This window comes from Peromyscus leucopus, chromosome X (genome assembly GCF_004664715.2).
Source record: "Peromyscus leucopus breed LL Stock chromosome X, UCI_PerLeu_2.1, whole genome shotgun sequence".
NCBI classification, from domain to species: Eukaryota; Metazoa; Chordata; class Mammalia; order Rodentia; family Cricetidae; genus Peromyscus; species Peromyscus leucopus.
This window is the reverse complement of record NC_051083.1, coordinates 130994826-131017802: the sequence shown is the minus strand read 5'-3', so window position 1 is coordinate 131017802 and position 22977 is coordinate 130994826. Positions and strand designations below refer to the sequence as shown.

The 22977-nt window shown below is 37.4% G+C and overlaps 1 protein-coding gene across 4 annotated transcripts in view; it reads right to left on the bottom strand.

The window, feature by feature from the left end:
• Positions 1 to 22500, bottom strand: part of Aff2 (AF4/FMR2 family member 2) — a 638276-nt gene extending 615776 nt beyond the window's left edge. For all 4 annotated transcript variants that reach the window (XM_028855771.1, XM_028855773.1, XM_028855772.1 and 1 more), the window contains exon 1: positions 21968 to 22500. In XM_028855771.1, coding sequence (XP_028711604.1) covers positions 21968 to 22014 — 47 coding nt within the window. In that variant the 5' untranslated portion in view covers positions 22015 to 22500. The remainder of the gene's footprint in view (positions 1 to 21967) is intronic.
• Between the last annotated feature and the right edge of the window lie 477 nt (positions 22501 to 22977).

Below are 22977 nucleotides of genomic sequence, written 5' to 3'. Positions count from 1 at the left end.
TGCAGATCACTAATGTGAATGGAGAGGATGGCAGTGTCCCTGCAGAATACCAGGCCCATTTTCCAGGCACCATGACTTTTAAATCCAGTCAAGACTCTCATACAAAATTCGTTTTTCTTCCTTTTCTTACATTGAGTTCACACACTCACATGGTATAAAAATGAGTTTATGATCAAGTCCAATCTGATCTGAAATACTCATTGTTAGTCTATGTTGCCCCAGATGAGAGATGCTATATGGTCAATTAGCCCTTGGCATTTACATCAGGACAAATTCAATGTGTGATGATGTACTGACATAGAAATCCACAGACACACTCACATGTAAGTATATGAACTATGCAATGTAATGAGAAAAATGAGGCATTTTTCTTTTTTCAGGATGTGAAACTATCTTGAGTTATTCTTGAATACATCTTTAATTCTAGTAATTACTAGAGGTTGTATTGAGTTTGTACTTAGGACTTTCCATTATCATAAGATGCAAAAATGGTGACATACTTCCATTTTAGATTCCATTCAGAAGTGTTCCACTGACACTTATGACTGGAACTCTGAACTGTTTTCCTCAAGCCAAACTCATGGGAGGAGGCAACAGGTTTGGGGAAGATTTGATTCTAAGTGTACCTGAGAAATGGCCACCCTCAACTTAGCCTTCTTTATGCTTTTGTAACTAGATTTTTCCTGCCTTGCCCACAGTCAGGACAAATCTTTGTCACCCGCCAGTCCCACAGCCGCTCAGACCCAACCAAGTAAACACAGAGACTTATATTGCTTACAAACTGTATGGCCGTGGCAGGCTTCTTGCTAACTGTTCTTATATCTTAAATTAATCCATTTCCATAAATCTATACTTTGTCACATGGCTTGTGGCTTACTGGCATCTTCACATGCTGCTTGTTATGGCAGCGGCTGGCAGTGACTCCCTCTGCCTTCCTGTTCTCTCAATTCTTCTCTCTGTTACTCCTGCCTATACTTCCTGCCTGGCCACTGGCCAATCAGTGTTTTATTTATTGACCAATCAGAGCAATTTGACATACAGACCATCCCACACCATGCTTTGCTAGTCTGTTTGACTTCCACACAAAGACCTCTTCTCAGGGCCAATGTCTGAGTCATTATAGAATGGGGTTGTCAAAGGGCTTTGTAATTGCAACCATAAACAAATTATTTAAGGAAACAGGTCAGAGCCACCAGCCAAAATAAAAGAACTTGTTCAAAAGTGCTCTTGATTACTGTATATCAGATTCCATATTAAAGAAGAAAATAAGTAACTGTAGGTGAAGTGATTAACATTTTAACAGAGATTTAATGACTAAAATAGAAGACATGCTAAAGAGTGTTATTCACTATTTAAGAATTTTTTTCCCTTACAGGTAACAAATAATGAGAATTGCCTGTCTTTGATGCAGAGTTCACTGAAACTTTGGTCAACAGGGTGAAATTCCCTGTTCTGTTAAATTTATTTGAAAATATATTTGATTGCATCCTAAGTAGAGACAGCTGGAGCAGTAGTAAGCAGAACCAAGAAAATATAAACTACTGAGCATAGTTAGGCCAGCACACAGAAATGTGGGAGGCTTCTGCCCACCATCTAGGACCCTCTGACATACACTGCTTGAACAATTAAAAACTCAGTCCTGTTGGGTATTTTGGGTTGTTTAGCCTCCATAAAATCAGACTTTCTGATGGGAAGTAGAGTGGGGGTAGTAAGGAAAGTTTGTAAAAGCTGATTTAAGAAAAAAAATTCTATACTAGCTTCCAGAACATCAAATGGCTGTACAAAACAACATTTTGATGATTTCAATGTAAATGAATCAAAAACATATGTATTACATTTCACTTCACATGCTAAGGGGTCTCCAAATTAAAGAGGGGAAAAAGGGCTTCAGGCAACATGCATTTGCTAAACTCAAAAGTGTTTGAAAAGTCTAAAGAGTAGTAGGCCCACAGCATAGTTGGGTGTGTCTATTGTGGACAGTGAGACATTTATAGGTTTTAGAAATGTTAGATAATTAAAGGTCCATTCTTTAATGCATCTAAAATGTGAGATGATGTTATATGATTTTTCCCTGTAAGTGCACTAGTGCTTAGAGCAGCTGGCATTGATTTTTTTATTGTATAAAGTAATGTTCAAAATAAAATAATAACATAATATTTTTCAACAAGACAGTTCCCAACAAGACAAAAATGGTTAATAGTAAGAAAGCATATTTAACAAGGCGGTGGTGGTGCACGCCTTTAATACCAGCACTTGGAAGGCAGAGCCAGGCAGATCTCTAAGTTCAAGGCCAGCCTAGACTACAGAGGGTGTTCCAGGAGAGGCGCAAAGCTACACAGAGAAACTCTGTCTCCAAAAATCAAAAAAAAAAAAAAAAAAAGAAAGAAAGAAAAAAAAAGAAAAGAAAAAGAAGAAAGCATATTTGTATATATGGGAAAGAATAGAGGTGAGACTAGGTATCAGATCCATAAAATTTAAAAGGTCACTACACCAAAGCCTAGAACTTAAAAGCAACAGATGAACAAATACATGCTTACATGTGTATATGCACATGCATACATGTGAACAGGCAGATATGTATATAACAACATATTGATGCAAGCATACATTTGCAAAATCATTACTAATACCTTACTTTAGCAGGTCTCCAAACGGACAATTTTACTGTCTTTAATTGATACTACATGTATATATGTGTCTTAGTGCACAGGTACAAAGAAGAGTTGAAATAATTCTCTGAATTTTTAAGCTCTCTCATTTTGTCTCATTTCATTTTACATATAATTTCCCCTGTTTTGTATAACTCTCATGTTTACATGAGTGGGACATATTTATTATAAATAAAACTGAATCAGAAATCATTGCAAATGATTTCACCAAGAATGTTTTCAAGGACTAAAATATTTATTCCAAAGTGTTTTAACAAAAAAAAGTAAGATACTTTGGTATTTTTCTGAAAACACAGAAAGTCTGTCTTCCAATGTGGTATAACAAAGAAGACTAAAATATTCAAGTTTTATTCTACAAACATGCAGAAAATTGGTAGATACAAGGGAGAGAAACATATATTCTCCATTATGAGACTATATCTTAATTCATAACTGAAGAATATTTGTCTTCTAAGAAGCATGCCAGTCCTTAGATGGAGGATGGCCCCTGTACAATGTTAGGGAAGTGACAAGTTAGGAGGAGAGCAGTGACAAGCTACACTACCATAATTTACATAAGATATCATTAAAATGTCACTAGGAGGTGATAGTAATTGATAGGGTCCATTTTCTAAGCTCACAAATGAAACAAAATGTAGAAGAAGGCTATAAAATAAGTCCACAGCTCTAATATTTTTAACTTTTTATGGATAAACTAATTTGGAATTGTTACACTAATACTAATTTCATTGTTTGCTGTATTTTATACTGCAATAATATTTTTCTTGTTTTCCACCTTAAACTCTCCCATTGAGCAAAATATTTCATGTCATTTACTTCTAATATTTCAAGTGAATTTAATATTATTTGTGCACTATTTTCTGATAAATTCAAACTTGAAAGTCACAAATAAAAATGGCTGATACTGCAGCTTTTCTCTAATGAGATGTTAAAAAGCATTATAAAAATTCAGTGACTTAAATAACTTTAAAAGTGATCTAGTTCAATCTTGACCTAATGCTGGAATCCTCCTAACAGCATTCCTGATAGGGTCATCCAGTCTTTTCTTAAACAAAAGACATACGTGCTCCTCTACCTTAAACACTATGTAACCTCCACTCAAAAGGAAAGTGACCAAACACCTAGAGTCAGACCTTCCTTTCTCCATTAGTGATCAAGCACAAATAGGGTCATTGTTTATGGCAGTGCAAAGAGAATATTGATTTAATAAATGACACATGGTCATGTACTATTTCTCTCACAGAAGACAACTACCATGTGAAGGATACATTACAAATATAAGAAGTTGCAGTCCAATTAAATACAATAAAAATCTCATCACAAAGGCCCTCATCTGTCATCTACACTTATCAACAAAGTAGATCTCTGGAAGAAATCAGCCCCTTCGGCAAAAAAAAAATTCAATATTGTAAGGTTGAATTCATGGGTTTCTAATAATGCTTTGACAACAAAGCAAAAATAATGACTGAAAGATTGCAGTAATCAGCAATGTCATGGGGGCTAGATTTTTACTTCAGATCCCTCTCATACAGCAAGTTAAAAAAAAGTGAGCACTAGACACTGACAAAACCATTCAAGGCAACATTGGATCAGCTTTGATTTCTGGAAGCCACAAAAGAAAGCCAGATGCCCCGTTCCACGAATTTCCACATATGGTTGATTACTCCAGCCCTTTTGGAATAGAATTTTTGGAAATGGTTTTCTGTGGTTCTCAATGATTCTTTTTCTCTTATGCTGATCAGTCACATAAATTTGAATTATGAGTTTACCAGGGTAGTAGTGTTTAAGGGAGCTGTGTATACTGAGATATCTCTGTCTTTATGATTGAATTCTTTTAATTTATTTGCATATGAGTGTCTCTCTTTGTGTGTGCATATGTGTGCAAATGTCTGTGGAAGCCAGAAGAGGGCATTGGATCCGTTGGAGCTGGAGTTATTGTGAATCTCCCAATGTGGGTGATAGAAACCAAATTCTGGTTCTCTATGAGAGAAGAATGCATTAGCAACCTCTGAGGCATTTCTCCAGCCCCACAAGATATATGTTTTTGTCGTTTTAAAGTGTCATAAGCTTTGCAACCAGAAGGATCCTTATGCATGACCTTGAATGGTTTAAAGAAATAACGGACATCTGCCAAACTTTCATGCTTTTTAAATTATTTAACAATCGGGAGCAATCACATAAAAGTTACTGTGATATATCTTGTGTCTGGCCCATGATATAGGTGGTGAATAAATGAGGCAATGCTCATTCCCAGACCTGGTAGGTATTAAATTTGGTATTTCACTCATCCAAGTCCAGACTATCATGTACCATACAGACTATAAAGAGAATGTCACTACTTGAGGCTGTAGTGTTTGAGTGGTGGGACTTGAAACCCAATCTTCATCTTGCAGGACGAAGGATAATCATCACTAAGGAAGCACAGCTTTTATAACTTCCAAGTAGTAGCAATTTAAGATATAGCTAATAAGGAGTAACATGTCAAAATGTATCTCTGCGAAGCCACATCTCGGTACAGTGTTATAGAGTCAAGGCTCAAATACTATCTTGTCTATTATCTACTTCTGTGAATTTGAGCAAATGAGTCATTCTTTCTGGGCATTGACATAAAAGTAGCAATAGTAACCATGTGTACTATTTCACTGAAAATGCATGTGCAAATTGTACAGATTAGTATCTGATATGTAGCAACACCTCAATTTCGGGAGCCACTATTATCTCCCAAGTATACAGCTATGCTGACATACATATACAGTTTCCCGGGAGGCATCAGGGCTTGACATTACTCTTCTGGTTTCTCCCATGACAACTAGAGGGTACACAATCTGGAGGGAGGCTGCCCTCAGAGAAAGTAGTAGAGACATGCTTTTCATCCCAAGTTTTGCTGAACACAAAGTGGTCTATCTAATAGCCTTTAAGGAAAAAGAAAAGTGAAACCACCTTCCATCTGCACACATCCAGAGGGGTCTCAAGTTTTTCCAGGCTTAGGACATTTTTTTTCCTTATCAATGAGAACACACGTGAATGCAGGAGGGGCACCTGCCCACAGATCCTGGGGAGGCAACTTGAACAAAAGAGCTTAGATTGTTCTGCAGTACCTCTAGAGCAAAGCTGATGAAGATGTAAGACTTTTTTCCAAAACCAAACTCAATTTCTTTCAGAACTGCCCAAATGGAAAGAAATCAGCTGCCTTGAGAATTAGGAGCTGTATGCCTAACTGCTGGTAGGGAGGCTGAAAACAGATCTGGCCTACCTCTAAACCTCTTTAATGACCTTTACAGTTTGAAAGCTCTGCAATACTGCACTGATACTGGAACAAGGCTCCAGAACCACTAATGACAAATCCAGCAGGGGCTTCTATCTTCTTTGCCATCTACACTGCATCAGAATTGAGCCACAGCTGCATTTATTGCTATGCCCACAACCAACTGAAATTAGTTCACATAGTTTCAGGACAAGTGATCGTTGATCTTTTCACACATTTTTAACTTTTGTAATTATAACATTTAACCTTTTAAATAGGAAATTTTTGGTGATATTTTATTTGTGCTGAAATGTGGTTATATTTTATTTGTATGCTAATAAATAAAGTTTGCCTGGAGATCTTTTTATGCCAGCCATAAACAGAAGTCAGGTGGTGGTAGCACAAGCCCTTAATCTGACCACATGGCAGGCAGAGTCTCTGTGTGTTCAAGGACACAGCCAAGCATGGTGACACACATCTTTAATCCCAGTACCAACCATAGAGACCTGGAGGTCGGTATAGGCAGGCAGTGACGAGGAAGGGAGGTGGCTGGGCTTAGAGCCAGTGAGAAGGCAGAACAGTAAGGCAATAAAGGCACAGGTTAGACTGGAAGAAGCTGGTTCTCTCAGGGGAAGCTACAGTGGCGTGGTGAGGAAGGTTAGCTGGTGGCTATCAATATTTCTATTATCTCTATGGCTTTCACCCCTATATTTGGCTCTGTATTTCTTATTTAATAAGACTGTTTAGAAATTTGTCTACAGAAATTATCATCATGGAAAAACTGGCTAGTAGAGAGTCCTAATTCTTTTGTTAAATTATAAAGGAGAAATACATAATATCAGTACTGTAGCTAAAAATGCTTAATGATCCTTTGTCTATGAAAATTGAGTCTTCTTGCAAACATTAGAAATATAAATGAGTGTATCTTAATTTTCCATAGCAGTACAGCTAGAATATTCAGTGCTTTCCATTTAGTTAAAAATTCAAGTTTAATAATTCAATAATTCGAATTCAAGCTACCTCTGTTTTTTAGTAGATGGATCATAAATCACATGAGTCATGGTTTTGTACCTGAACTTCAGAATACAGTGAAGCAATTACTAGGATATTAAAGGTTTCTGCCTCCTGAATACACTATTTCTCCTTTATCCTTAGTGAGGAAACAGAAAAATTTCTTCATCATGTCTTCATAATCAGCTTATGAAAGGTAAAATTGCTTATTTTCTTCTAAAATAATGTTTCATTTTGTCCAATCCCTTCAATTATTCAGCATAGGCTGCTCCAATCACTACAGCCTTTTAAATATTTTCCTCATACAATGAACAAACAGTATTTAAGAAAAATTAGTTAAATGACTCCAAGACAGTGATGATATCTGTCAAATATATGATGTAAGCATCCAACAAAAGGTAGAAGAAACTCTGCATGATAGACCAGAAAAATGATACTGATGTCATAGGCTATATTTTCCCAATGCGTTTAGACATATCTAAGGACACAAGTGAAACAGTGACTATGAGGTTGTAGCAATAAGGGTCTTATTAATAAAAACAAACCTGGAGCCAGGTATTGGGGTGAATGCTGAGAGATCAGAGAAGCAGAACAAGCCATGGATAACCTCACCTTAATAACTTCTCAGTTGATCTTGTTTCCTCAGACCGGAAGCCTGAGTCCTCATCCAAATGGGCATCAGCTGAATTGCTGCTGAAAGCTAAAACCTTAAAAAGGGCTCTAGTTCCTGGTCCTCATGCCTTATATACCTTTCTCCTTCCTTCTGTTACTTCCTGTGTTTAAATGTGTGTGTCACCATGCCTGACTGTTTCCAGTGTGGCCTTGAACTCATAGAGATCCAGATGTATCTCTGCCTCCCAACTGATAGGATTAAATGTGTTTGTGCCACCATTTTCTGGCCTCTATGTCTATCTAGTAGCTGTTCTGTTCTCTGACCCCAGATAAGTATTTTAGGGTGCACAATATATTGGGGGACACAACATCACCACAATGAAGTTGTTTATGAAAATAAATGTCAGGAATTTACAAGATAGTGAAAGAGGTGAATAGGTGATAAAGAAGGGAGGGTTGTGTATTTAGAAGAAACAGTAAGGTTTGTCCACAGGCCATTTGAAATCCACTAAGAACTTTGTTCACAAAGGAGGCAGTAACAACACATTAAAGGATCAAACTTACATATATCAATTCAAGTAAGAAATTGCCCACTTCCCACCCTAAGCACCAACATGCACCCTCATATCGGGAAGTTTTTATTGTTGAGAATAAAATTATAGCAAAACTATGTGCAGGTGCTAAAATATATATGAAAAACATACACTTACAAAGATATATTTTATGATATATCACCTATCTCAATACCACACATCTTATAATAGAAGACTCAAATTCACAAGTAAGTTCAATCCCAAATATTTCCAGCATGTGGAGAAAAGAAGACAGATGAGACATAAGAGAATAAACAACCCTCACTTTGGTGCACTTTTTCTTCACTTCTGGTCTCTGGGTGTTCATCTTTTCATTTCTAGTGTTTAACCTTTGTGGTGTCTGGTTGTCATCACTGTTAAGCAAATGTGTTCAGAACAGAATAAGAAACACAATTACCCCAAGACCTTGGAATATTTCTGTGAAGTCTTGTAATCATTGTCATTCCCCCTCCAATTCCTATAATCGTAACAATATAAAAAGGGGAATAATAGTGTGACTTAGTCAAAGATCCATGAAGATTTATTAGGAAGCCCTATCCCATCTTATGACCTGAAGTCCTTCTGAGAAATTCCATGAGCCATGACGTTTCTGACTTGTGTATCATTTATGATGCCCTTGGGAAGCAGGTCCTCCCTAAGTAAACCAAGGCCTTGTGCCCCATAAGGTTCTCATTACAGACAGGAATGTGCTAGGCCAGATGCACTGAGGGTTGTCAAGCTTTGTGAACTCCCCCCCCCAAAGGAACCTCTCATAAATTTTGCAGAATATATTGCTTTTCCTTGAATTTTTATGATTATGTTCAATTTAAAGAAACTTACTCCTTGTTTCATCATTTACCTTATGTTTTAAGAGTTATGTGATGTCTCTGAACTCGTATGAAAATTTTCAGAGTAGTGTATTTTATATCATCTTAAAAAATAAACCCACATATTTCCATCAAACTATTAATGTAATAGCTTTTCATTTTTAGTATGTGAACACAAGTTAGACAGATTTCAAAGTTTTTTGAAAGGACAAACTTACTTTTCCTTATTCCCTTAAGGCAATGAATCTAAAAAAACATGGAAGCAACAAATGATTAAAGTGTAAAAATTACCAAGTCCTGATATTAAAATCATATTTAGAGTGACAAGAAAAGGCACAGAGGGATGTCTGCCTCTGTAGCCACCACTGTTATGTTTACAACACAAGGAAGACTCCACCCAGCTTGGGGTCAGGGCCATGACTGCACATGTGGGTCTCAGCAAATTTTTGTGGTTCCTGATAATTCACTTTATGTGAGTTGTTTTTTTTTTTTTTGCTGTTAATTTAGTACATTTGTTTTATAATAGTATGTGCAAAATATCAAAATTAAACATATGGTAAGACCATCAGTGTCTTATATCTGAATGTATGGTAATTCTTAATATGATCCCCAAAATTAGAGTCTTTTTTCCATACCCCAGTAACCTAGAGGAAAGGAAAGGACTCGGTAAACTGGTGTAACTGGTGTCATCTAGTGGGAAAGCATTTTGGAGACATAAAAATCTTACTCTACCTATAAGCACTGGGGATATGAATAAGTTACAAAGACAGATGTAATCTTTTTAAAAATCAGATTATGAGAAGCAGACAAAATCACAACTTTATTCAATGTGTCATTTAACCTGAGTGACTAATGCATTATTTGTATGAAGTTTAAATTGAGCTTTGAGAAACTCTGAAATAAATCAAATGCCATACTTTATGTAATTTTAAAAGACAGATCCTATTAGGAGTCTACTATGCATAGCTGTTGGTTAAAATTATTGACCAGCATCCCTATAAATTAATCAATTGAGACAATGCTGGCTTGGCTGTCATCATTTGCTATTAATCTACATTTAGAATTCACTTTAACTTTTCATGCCATTTGAGTTCATTATATTTCTCTTCTTTGTTCAAAATATATGAGTCACAGCAACTGTTTACAAAAGCCTTTGTGGTAGAAGGGTGTAAGGAGTACATTTTTTCAATGGCATTAGTGTGTACATTGGCATTTCACTGTAATTCCTGGGTAAGATGATAATCAGAACCCAATGAAAATGGTCTTCATCATTCTTAATGGGACGTTTTATAACTTGCAGTCTGAATATATTTGCACTATTGAAGTTTAAACTGTCACAGAATTTTAAAACAAAACCAACCAACCAAACAAACAAACAAAAGCCAAAGAGTCTAATTGTAGCAAAAGGAAGATGGTTAACATTTTACATCTTTTGGAGGGGAGGGGGCATGTCATGGCTCTTATACATTTCTGCAGGACTTTTAACTTATGCATGTGCTTTATCTCCAGTTAAAATGCCATTAAGTACTTACTAACTAACTTCTTAGTATATCCTCCAACATCTGGTTAATTTAACCAGATGGGTGTTTTAGAGCCACTAAAATTTCTTAAATATCATCATTACCTTTCCTCTTTCTGGCTGTCTTCCAGAATTACATGTTATCACCTTCAATTTTGGACTCTGAAAAGGATTTAGGGGATTCTAAAAATCATCTTATTACTTCAAACTCATTTATCAACTACACATATGCAAAGGCAAGAGGTGATAGGAACACAGGCAACATTTCCAAGAAGCCTGCACTTTAATCAGGCTTTTACAGTTTACTAATTGTGTGAACTTGTGGAAGACAGTGTGTGTCTCTCTGATCTTCAGTTTCTCAGGGGTAAAAGGACCTATCTTTTAGGGTGTTTGTTTAGTGGGGTGTTGCTTACAAATGGTATGATCTAATGCACCTTTTGTTCTTGTGATTTTCCCTGACTGTGAAAACATCTTACAGAGTTCTTAAGAATCAAAACATGGAAACTTTTCTGCACATCCTCGAGATGAAACTGTCATCTGAATCCTCCAGAGGCATAAATAGAAGATGTGTTCCACCTAAAAATATATGTTTGCAAAACCCAAATCCTAGGTTAGCCTCTCAAGCAGGAAAAATATAAAAACAGCATCTGGTTCAGTGTAGAGAAATTACTCAGCAGAAGTTCAAGGCATATTTGGCTCCCTTTATACTACACGACCCTTAATTCAGTGATGGTAACACACTAAAATGCTTTTAACTATGATATAACATTTCCAAAATATAAACTTTCTTATTTTTAAATTTAATTTCTTTGAGAATGTCATACAAAAATGCTTCATCTACATCACTCCTGCTTCTTCCTTTTTTTCTTTCAACCCTTCCTGTTCCTTCCCTCCCAAATTTCATGTTTTCTTCTTCAGTTTTAGCCATGAAATTCAGGTCCCTAAGCATGTTAGTTAAGAATGCTTCTACTGAGCCTTAGCCAAAGGTGCCTTATCTAAAATTTGGAATACTAACCCATAAAATACTATGATACTGGATGTAGTTATACATTATCAGAAGAAAATACTACATATAAAATATAAAATTATAGATCTGATAGACTAAGATAGATAGATACATAGATTCTGCTTGCCAACAATGAATTGTCATCAAGAGTCATTGCAAGTGATATGTACATAAAGAACATTTTACTTATAACAATTCAGGAAAAAATACTTACTGAAGGCAAGACAACATCTCTCTCTACTTCCTATATCTATGTGTGGACAGTAAACTTTTGTACTCTTCTTTTAAAATCAAGTTTTATACCTCTGAATTACCTCTTCACAAATTTGATCATATAAAGTGGGAAGCAAGTTATTGTACAATCGTCAATTTATAGACACAGAAAAGTATAACTAAATACCTAGTATGAATAAGTTATGATTTCATGTATTGGAGAAAATTAGTGCATAACTGTAATCTTTCACCTTGTTGAGTTCAGTTCTGATATCTGAATTATGTTCAAGTTTACAGACCAATGTAAACTCTCCCCAAGCCCAAAATTTACTGCAAACAACAAAGAGGAACAGAATCATGAGTCTCTTCTTGCACTAAATACCTGTTTAGTTATGCCTCATAATTGATTATGAATTTAAACCCAAAGCTAATTTATATGAAAAAACTTCAAAATGATCAGCTAAAGCTCATCACCAGGATTGCTTTATTATACATCCATCCCAGAGAATCATTGTGGGTTAGCATAGTAGCTAAAGATTCACTAGATTGTACATTAAATCCTTTGTACCCTGATTTTGTACAGTGTAAAATAGAGAGTTCAGACAACAGAAATCATAGCCTGTCACACAGGAAATTAGTATTTTCATTTTCCTCTCAGTATTATTAATAGCAGTAGTATTACTAACCTACCCAGATTTACTATTTTGAAGACCTAGCTCAATGACTGACTGAATTTAGTAAATACATGATGGTCTACTCTGAACTGAGAAATTATTACTCTAGCACAAGCACTAGAAAAAAAAGAGGCATGTTCTCATCCTGCACAAGAACACAGGCTAACAATGACATCAAGAAAGTGAGAAAGTGTTCTGCAATCTAGACAAAAGTATATTCAGTTCTAATAACACAGAAGAGGAGAACTTGAAAAGATTGGGCAAGAATATTTGAATTGGAAGGAGAGAGGAGCCTGGAAGATGTCCCTATCTGGTTGTTCCATAGATATAGAGTCAATATATGAATAATGAAATAACTACAGAATTATTTGATGTTTAATGAGCTAATCATAAACACACATGGAATCACTGATCAGATGGTATGATAGCTTACATTTTAGGGACAGTAAAGAAATGCAGAAAGTGAAATCTTGCTACACACCTTCCAAATAACAACTTGCATCATTTTTAAGAAAATGATAAAAGTAAAGAGAAGCTATATATCTGGGTATATATAAAAAACTATGGTATACGCATATTTTGAAAACAGTTATTTGGCAAGTTGTCAGTTTACAAACATTTCTTTTAATGGTTTCAGGAAAACAAATTTTCATTTAGTATTTCTTTGAATAATTCCATCTATGTTTTCACAGCTCAGACAGACAAAATAGTTTTTGTAAGTTTTATGGCCATCTTTCATGAAATGTTAGTTGGTGTTAAGCTTATGCAACTACACAGCAAAACAGAATTCTGGTAGTTTTGAGATAAATGTGAATCAAAGGAAGTAACTCTACGTTCAACATCAGTCATTTCATGTTGAGTTCTTGGTGTTCTAGGCCTTCTACATACTGCAGCTTTCTACTATTCTATTTTTGCTTGATTGTTTGGTTATTTTTAAAACAGGGTCATAATCTGTAGCCGAGGCTAGCATTGCAATCCCTCTGCTTTAGGATTATGGGCATGTACTACAAATCCTGGCTAGCCACTCCATTTCTCCCCAGACACTGTTAAAAGTACTTAAAGCATTTCATGTGCCAAATGAAGACTGCTTCACCTACAGTAGGTCTTTGTAAATTCCTCTTTTAGCTACAAGCCTGTACCACAACATTTCTCCACATTAAAATCTGTATTCCAGTGTTAGGTCTCTAATGCCATGGAAGGCATTTACATTCTTTTATTTTTGTTTTGTTTTTTGTTTTTTGTTTTTCGAGATAGGGTTTCTCTGTGTAGATTTGAGCCTTTCCTGGAATTCACTTGATACTCACAGAGATCCACCTGCCTCTGCCTCCTGAGTGCTGGGATTAAAGGCATGTGCCACCAGCGCCCGGCATCCATTTACATTCTTTTAATCTGCTACTGGGAATGACACCAGCAGAGTGACTAGGAAAGTCACTTTACCGTGCTAGGCCTCAGTCTCCTTGTCTGTACTATGTAGATACAAGACCAAAGGATTCTAAGGAGCCCCCTAGCCTTGAAACAGTAGGTTCCAGGAATTGATTAATGTCTATGCATTAGAGCCAAGCATTTTGCCAGCAAATAAATAATATCTAATTGATGAGGCCTCTCCATGGCACTTCATCAGAGACATCCATCATGCTGAATTTAATTTAGTTACTGTGGCTGTACCGACCTGGCATGAAAACAATCAGTCCCTTTGGAAAATTAATTTGTTCAAAAAATTAGTTGACTGATATCCTGGAGAGGGAAATAAAGCCCATGTGATTACTTTTTTTATGTTGTTCAACAGATAGTTAGGTCATCCTGTACATGTTGCCATAGTCTGGAGGTTAAACTGACCTCATAACATGCTCCTTCTGAGTGGCTGATTTGATCAAACCAGAAATCCAAAGATGACAGAGATATCACTCCCAGAAAACTTCTTCTAATGTTTATTAAAGCCTAAACTATAGTTTCAACATTGCTATAAGACAAATATTGCATTGTTTCTCTTTTGTTGTTGTTGTTTACATTTAAGAAAAATCCATTTCAACTCTATTTCAAGGAGATATGCTGTCTACCAAAAGAAATTTTCTGGCTCCAAGAATAGAGTACAGAAAAATGTCACCAAGAGAAACAGTATCTGTTCCTGAGATCAGCTTTTCACAGAGGAGGATAAATGATGCTGAGAATTATTCTTTAGAAATCTAACAAAACAAACCATTCTTCATTGGATAGAAGTGAGTTTTGGGTCCAGAAAGGAACATTGAAGAATAAACAAATAAGTGATTTTGAGCTTGGGATGAAGAAAAGCCTATTCCTTTAGCATATTCCCCAATGCATGGCTTATATACCATTACTTGCTTACTGAAGAGCACACTGAAAGATTACATAAATCTAGCTGATATTCCTTTTCCAATGAAACAATGTACAAGTACATTCTATTAAAATCCATAACCTAAGCAATCCATAATCAAAATCAGGTTCAGTCTATAGTGCTATTTTGAACTCTCTTTAAATCACAACATTTTATTTAAGCTCATGGATAATTTTTCTCATTCGAGCAAGTTAGTAGATCCAAGGTCATTGAAAGAATTCACTTTAAAGAAATTCAACAGTTCAGAGCATCACCTTCTCCATAATGTGACATGCGTTGAACAAGCATATAAAATTTCACTAAAGTACAACATAAAAGTTTGACATTAGACAAAGCTAGTACTGGACCTTTGTTTAACAGTCATAATAATTTATGGTTTAGATCTGCTACAGTTAAGTAGAAAAACAGTTTTCTCATAATGAAATACAAGTCATAAAGTGTGATACTCAAGGAAAGCTGAAGGAATCCCAACCCACCAATCACTCATCTCTTCTTTAAATTTTTGTCACACATTCTTCTTTAACTTTCTTCATATGGATTGAGATACAATAACACAGTCTCCTATAGCCTCATGCTTTAAAACGTACTCCTTCATGATTTTTTCAGTGCTAAACATATCTTCTATTTCATAGAAATTATATATTTAAAATTTGGATGGATTCATAACATGTTATCTATTTCTGTCTTTCCTATTAAATTTTTCTGTAACTATTACCTCTTCTCATTATTATCTGCAAAAGAGATCAGACTGCTAAAAGACCTGACAGGAATAAGAATAGTTAAAATACTACCATGCAGGCAGAGGCCAGTATTATCTCATGGACTTACTAAACAACTATATTTGAAAGATTGCATTTGCATGGGATAGTCTTTGAGCCTAGTATGGTTCTAATGTAAATCAACAGATTGTTATTAAGTACCTGTAGCTGGAGTTTTTTCTAGTCCTGTCTAGCCCCACAGACACCACAACCACTTATAAAATAATCACTCAGAAACTTATATTAATTAAACTGCTTGGCCATTTGCTCAGGCCTACCATTGACTAGCTCTTACACTTAACTCAGCCCATTTTTGTTAATCTATATGTCACCACGTGTTCGTGGCTTTACTTGTTGCCTTTATATGTTGTTTTTTAGATGCCAGGCTGGTGTTTCTCCCAGGCTTTCACCTCCCAGCCTCTCTTCTCTGCTTGTCCCCCCTATACTTCCTGCCTGGCTACTAGCCAATCAGTGCTTTATCAATCAATCATAGTAACATCTATTTAAAATACAGGACATCTCACAGAAAGTACCACTGATGGGAAGGAACAATGCTAGATGATGAATGGGAAGGTGATATACCATCACTTAGGAAGCAATGAGCATCTTAAACATAAATTCCTTAATGTAACAGTTGTGAGACAGTGAAAACTACAATCAGTACCATTTCATTTGACTATTCATTTACTGTGTAAACTTCAGCAAGTCACTTAACCTCTCTGAACTTCAATTTTCTTCCCTTGAAAATGGTGTTAATTATACCAATCCTTACACATAGATGTACATAGATGCATATCACAACTATAATTTCAGTATTCTGTACTTCAAGAAAATGTGTTGATATATGCATATATGTGTTAATACTTATAAATGTCCATAAAAATATTCATGAAAGTAACTAGAAATGAGATGACTGATTATGGTCAAAAATGTGTTCATGCATAAAACTGCCATAAAAAACATTATTTTCTACAACTAATATGTGTTAATAAGAAGGAAAAAAGACAAGCATGTCAAGGGACAGTATCAATACATAAGTTTTTCTTTAATTTAAAGAGAAAATCAGAGTTTCATGGCTGGTCAAGTACATGGTGATTAAACAAATATTTTTCTTATATAAGTATAATATATACAATTCAACCCATTTGCTTCTATGAGAGCTAAATATCCCTAACATACACAATAAATTAACAGTCAATAAGATTTTGTGGAAGGGCATCTGATTTAGAATTGGGAGATATGGCTTTCTGATCATGTCCCCCAGACTGTGTAGGTTTGGATAAGGTGTACACCCTCTCTAGAATCCAGTCTGCTCATCAGTAAAATGGGAAAAACTCTGGCAATTTCTGACTCAAAATGATAAAAAGGACATGGCATGTGGAATAGCAATGAACTTGTTGGAAATATTCCGTAAAAATATCCTTGGGATTTGCTCTATCTAGGATGAAACCTGACTTGCATTACTAAGTAGCTGACATTCCTGAAAATAACTATCATCTTAAAACAGCATATTGCAGAAAGTTGTTGGAAAGATTAGGTGAGGTTGAGTATTGAATTTATGGAGTGGAGAGCCTCCCAAAATGAATGAATAATCAAACTACAAGAGTAATGATGAATCTAAGTTCTATTGCAGCTGAAATACACACACACACACAAATGTTTGCACTTGTGTATGTCCTCAAAATAATTTCTTCAAGTTCAATTCCTGACTTCGTTAATCTGCAGCACAGTTTTTGCACTTGTCAGTGAATATGTTGTTTTGTAAGTTGCTCTTTCTCTATCTCATAGCAACCACAAAAAGACAAAATTATAAGGGAAAAATGTAATCACTGAACTGTTTTGTCTACATGAGAAGTTAATCTAGTATATGACGATTAACCCCTTTGAAGTATGACCTAGTTACAAGTTCTTAGGGAAGCAGCTTCTTTATTGTTCTACAGATAGTCGTTTCATTGGATTTTTTAGAACTTTAAAATTATGTTAAATATGTGCAAATATGACACACAAGCAATAGTCACATTTAATAACAATGGACATAAAATAATGGTTCAACACATTTACATCATTTCTATAGAACATTAATTAACATTTTTGAATACAGTATAATTTTATTCACCTATAAAATGTTTAAATATTTGGAAGGCCATGAATGTCTATAATGACTGACTCACTTTTGAGGCAGTCATTTTCTATCTTGATTTGTGTATTTTAAAGTTGTTAAATGCTCAACTGAACCATAAGCAAAACAATTCATGTATCATTGAACTGATTTTTAATATAAAATAAGTTTCTCCTTTGTCCAATAGTTGTAACTTTTAAGATTTACTGAGACAGCTTTAATTCTTTGCAGGGATATCCAGATGTTGTAGAGGGGATCTTGTCAATAGAAAATATTACCACTTTCAATCTCTCCTCCTCATACATTTCCTTAAAACACTGTATCTAAAATGATTTGATGAGTAAATACTCAAGCTTACTAGAGAATACATATCACATTAGGTAAAAACACCAACTATAGTGAGTTTCTTTTTAATGCACCACAGAGTATAAAGAGAAAAACATCAATGGATGACAGCAGAGAACGGAAGTCCTGTGAACATCCAGGCCTTAAAGAAAATGAGACACCTCCCCATCCCAGTGCTGTACCAGTAGCCCCAGCATGATGAAGGTTGTACTCCCTATTTCCCACACTTTTCTATCCACAAACAGTCCTGTTCCATTCTGCTGGTAGACCTGTGTGGAACATGGGAATGGGTGGAGGCAGATGGGCTGCTGTGGTATAGGCCATGCATGGCTGGAGCTGGAACAGTTCACTTTTGTCTGAAAAGCAGGTCCCCTCCTCCAGCCTTCACAAGGTCCAGAAAACTTGGGAAAGTGTTAGCTAGTGGAGCAGGCCCTGGGGGATGCCTTCATCCAAATAGAAGAAGCCTGGCTGGTACATAGCCCCTTCTCAGCCTTGACAGCCTCACTTAGACCTTTGAACTTTCTATTTATATAACAGTTTAGTGAGTTTAAGTCTCTTCCTGTATAAATGCCCATTTGCAAGCTTGTCTCTAATTAGGCTACTTGTGAGACACCACATAAAGTCCACAAACAACTGATGCAGGCCTTTGCAGTGAAAATCAGGCCACTGCCACAATCACTTAACAACACATTTCCCTGGGATTTTTAATATTGGGGATTTGCTATCATGGGACTTTTCACTTTTCTGTTCTCAAAATTCATTTCTTTATATTCCCCCCACCAACATTTTCTTTTTTTAAAAAAAGGTAATTGTCTCACAAAAAGAAATTTGGCATCCCACAAAGCAGCACTTAATACTATGGTGGTAGGTGCTTATGGGATAGAAAAACCTGTATAATTTGTAAGCTTTTACATTTATATTAATGACTTTGTTGTTGCTGATTAAGAAGTCCAAATCTAGTGACATAATCTCCAGATTCCTTAAGAATTAATTTACTTCATTAAAAAGGACAAATATATGCAATGATTTAAAGCATGAACTATTCTTCTTCCCCTCATCTCTCTATTCCTTCTTTTCAAAAGATAAGATAATATATTGGCAGGCACAAACATCTGTCCTTTCCTTTCCTTTCCTTTCCTTTCCTTTCCTTTCCTTTCCTTTCCTTTCCTTTCCTTTCCTTCCTCCTTTCCTTCCTTTCCTCCCTCTCCTCTCCTCCCCTCTCCTCCCCTCCCCTCCCTCCCTCCCCTCCCTTCCCTTCCTCCTTCCCTTCCCTTTCCTTTCCTTTCCTTTCCTTTCCTTTCCTTTCCTTTCACAGAATGGTTCATATTAAATTCCATCTCAGGTGAACATTGCTCATGCACCCAGAAATCCTAAAGAACTTGAGCTTTTGCCCTTTAATGAACTCTAGAGCATGACCCATTAAGATACCAATGTAGTTTGTAAAATCCAGTGATACATTCTGTAAGGTATATGAACACTCCCAGATACTGCACATTCCTGCACATTGCAGCATCATTTATACTCCATCTTTTGAGTGCACGTTTGTCCTAACACAAGTTTATGTTTATCAATGGGCACTCATTTTTTATTTACCATAGCCAAGTGTTTGTAAATAATGCATATACCTGCTTATGTGCAGCCACTTTCATTAAGCTTAGGAAAATGAGTTTTTATTTATTTTTTTACCTCTCCTGATGCATTTATTGATAGATATCTAGGTAGAGGTATCATAGAAATAGTTCCAAGTTTGCTGTTCCACAAGTGAATAGGTTTAATGCAAATGAGCTCCTTAAATTTTATTCCTTTTCCTCTTTTCTTTCATCTACATATTTGGGGTAGTACTTATTGTCATTTTAAGCCTCTAGTTATTTTCACAAAATGGAAGAAAACATATAACAAACATATAACTGGTATTCTCATGATGTCCAAAGCATTTTGAAGGATATATCAATTATCCTTAAGAATAATAAGAAGCTTTTAAGTTCATACACCATGGTCATATTTGTGTTTCTTTTCTCTATATAGGTGCTAAAATACAGAAGTACAACCACATCACAAATATTTATAGACACAGATTCATAAGAATACTTGTCCTTCATAACCAAGCAATAAGAAGGAGAAATTGTCCTGGATCATGGACACAGAAGGAGAAGACAGGTTTATTTATGTAGATATGTTATACCATTTCATCAGTATTTTCCATCACATCAACCAAATAGTCAAATCAGTCAGTGTGCTCTAAAATGGATGTGCCATAGTTACAGATCAAGAGGAAAATGGTTTTGTATTTTCCTTAAGAATAGATAGCATCTCTAAAGGGGAAACAGTGACACATGTTCCTGAAAAACAGAAATTAAGCAGAAAGGTTCACATACCCTTTAAATATTCAACTATGCATGTGTAATATTCAACTGGAATTAAAACAATAACATATATGTGTCTGTGTATTCTGAAACCTAATGCCTAGTATATGTTTAAAATTTCAGCTAACAACTGAAATAAATTATAACAATGTCTGTTAAATTAAGTGTTACCTAAAGCACATATTAGACAAATTGCATGCAAATAATAATGCTTTGGTTATCAGTTGTCAGTAAAATAAATTACTATAGCAAAGTAAAGGTTGTATACAGGAATACAGTATTAAATTGAGCAATAATTTCAGGATTTTTTTTTACTTTTAATAAGAATAGATTCTTTAGTTGTAAGATGTGTTCCTCACAGCTGCCAAAATTCCACAGTTTTGAAAATATCTATAGATTAATATTGATATATTCAAATATTTATTTAGAATTGCTATAAAATAAAATGTAAGGTATCGGGTTTGCAACCGAAGCAGTCATGAGTGGCATAATGAATCTATTGGCCAAGCATCTGACCCTTTTTAAAGAAGGAAATTGCCTAAAACATGGCACTGACAATGGAAATCCCTGCAAAAAAAAAAAAAAAAAATGCACAGCATTCATAGCCAGCAGCTGGTAGTTTGAAACATTGCAAAAGATTTCAAACTGTTGGTGGGCACTACAGATTATTCTCACTCCATTTAAAGGGCAAGAGCTAAGAGTGCCATTTAAAGTCACGCCTGCCTCCCTCCTCATCTAAGTACTTGAGCTTGGGGTAAATTTAAAAAAAAAAAAATATGACAAAGGACGATGACGTTTGCAGTAAAGGGTGAAGTTTTTCTAAAGTTAATAGATCTGAGGATCCGTACCTATGCGCGCCTGAACACCACACAGAGGAACAACTTTCCAACCCCCTCCCCCAGTCACCTTTGCACCATCTTTAAAGAGCTCTCCTCTGCAACTTTAGGATATTTTGTTAAACATTGGAATTCTAGCTGTGTGCCCATTACACAAACCTAAGGCTGCCTCCCACTGGGAGGCCAACTGGGGTTCAGAGGCTAATTAAATGTGCATTGACTTGAGAGCTACAGACTTTGGGGGCCAACTTCAAACACCTTTCATCGTGAAAGCCTAGCTCTAAAGCCAACTGGGCCGGAGGTCCCTAGTTCAGTGGCTCCTGAAGTCGTTGCTCTGAGAAGAGGAACTTAGGTTGGATAGGCTTTAGGGAAGGTTTTGGACCCATGCCTTTCCGAGTGGGGAAGGAGGTGGCGACAGTGTGGGCGGTGGCCGCTAAGCCAGCTGAGGGTGGCCTCTGGGTACCTGGCTGTCGCTTTTTCTCTCGCCACTGGCTGCAGGCACGGATAACTGGAAAGTTAAAGCATTTCAGACTGGATCCTACTCAGTGAGCCACTGGCGAGAAAAGCCCCTGAGGTCGTGCGGGTGGGTGGCACGAATCTGCTATGGGCCAGCTGCAACTCTTTAGACTTGCAGTGCAAAGGGATGCTTTTGCCGGCATCACCTCCCCCATCCTAGATCCTTACCAAGGAGTCACTGAAGCCAAAGCTAGAGGTGTCTCGGAGCAAGTAGGAGGGTGTCCGGGGCGCCCCCGACAACGGCTCTGGCTCCTCTTAACAAAGGCGAAAAGCCCAGACCAGACTAGGGGATCCCGCTCATCAAAAGAGAAGGCAAATTTTAACACCTACCATTGCTGTTCCAAGTCCCAATCCCTGAAAAAGTCGAATAGATCCATAGTGGCCGGAAGGCGGCGGCGGCGGCGGCTGGTGGCCGTCTGTCCCTGCTCGCTGCGTGTTGGTGCGGCTCTAAGCGGAGCGGCTCTCTCTGTGGTGGGCTGCGCGGCTCTCTGGCCCTCCTGCCCGGTTAAAAGTGCTCGGGCTGCATTAGCGGCAGCAGCATCAGCAAGCGCCCCGGGTATCTGGTCTTGTGCTCCGGAGCAGATGGCGAAGGCGATGGCACCGGGCACCGGGCAGGCAAACGCCTGACCGCCCGCTCAGGTCCACTCGCTCCTCAGCTTCCCCGCGTGCGCAGCGCGCCCAGGCTGCAGCTGTGGCCGCTTAGAGCTGGGGCTGCCTGAGCCGCCCGCCTAGCAGGCTGCGGGCGGGTGGCTACGGCAGAGGCGGGGGCGAGTGAGGCAGTGGCAGTGGTGCGGCTCAGCAGCCGGGGAGGCAGCGGCAGTGGCGGCTGCACAGGCGGCGGCTGCACAGGCGGCGGCAGCCAAGGCAGCATCACACACTTAACACACTCACAGGGGGCGGAGCCTGGACAGCTCAAAGCCGCGACATGGAGCAGAAACGCTATCATCAGTGGATCTGGCAGGGGCTAGCCCTGCCCTCCTGTGCTCCCGGACTCCCCCCCCCCATTCTGTCAAAATCAGCTGATGGGGGGGCAGTTGCAGAGCTGAAGACTCAGACTTGGCCCAAGACCCAGAGGAGGTTACAGGGACACACAGAAGGGGGTCTCACGGGACCAGAATGTAGGCTAGCAGAATGGGACATCCCCTAACCCCAACCTACCACTAGGATATAGTGTTTGCCATCAGAAAAGAGTGTATGTACAAACTGCTCCAAGGGAGGGGTAGAACCCTGCTGCCATTGCCTGAGGTCCCTGCCTACTTATTCTTCGCAGACCACTGGATCAAACTTTTGCGTCCCCGGCATCCCTTGGGGCCCCATCATGGGGCATATGTATGTAGGGA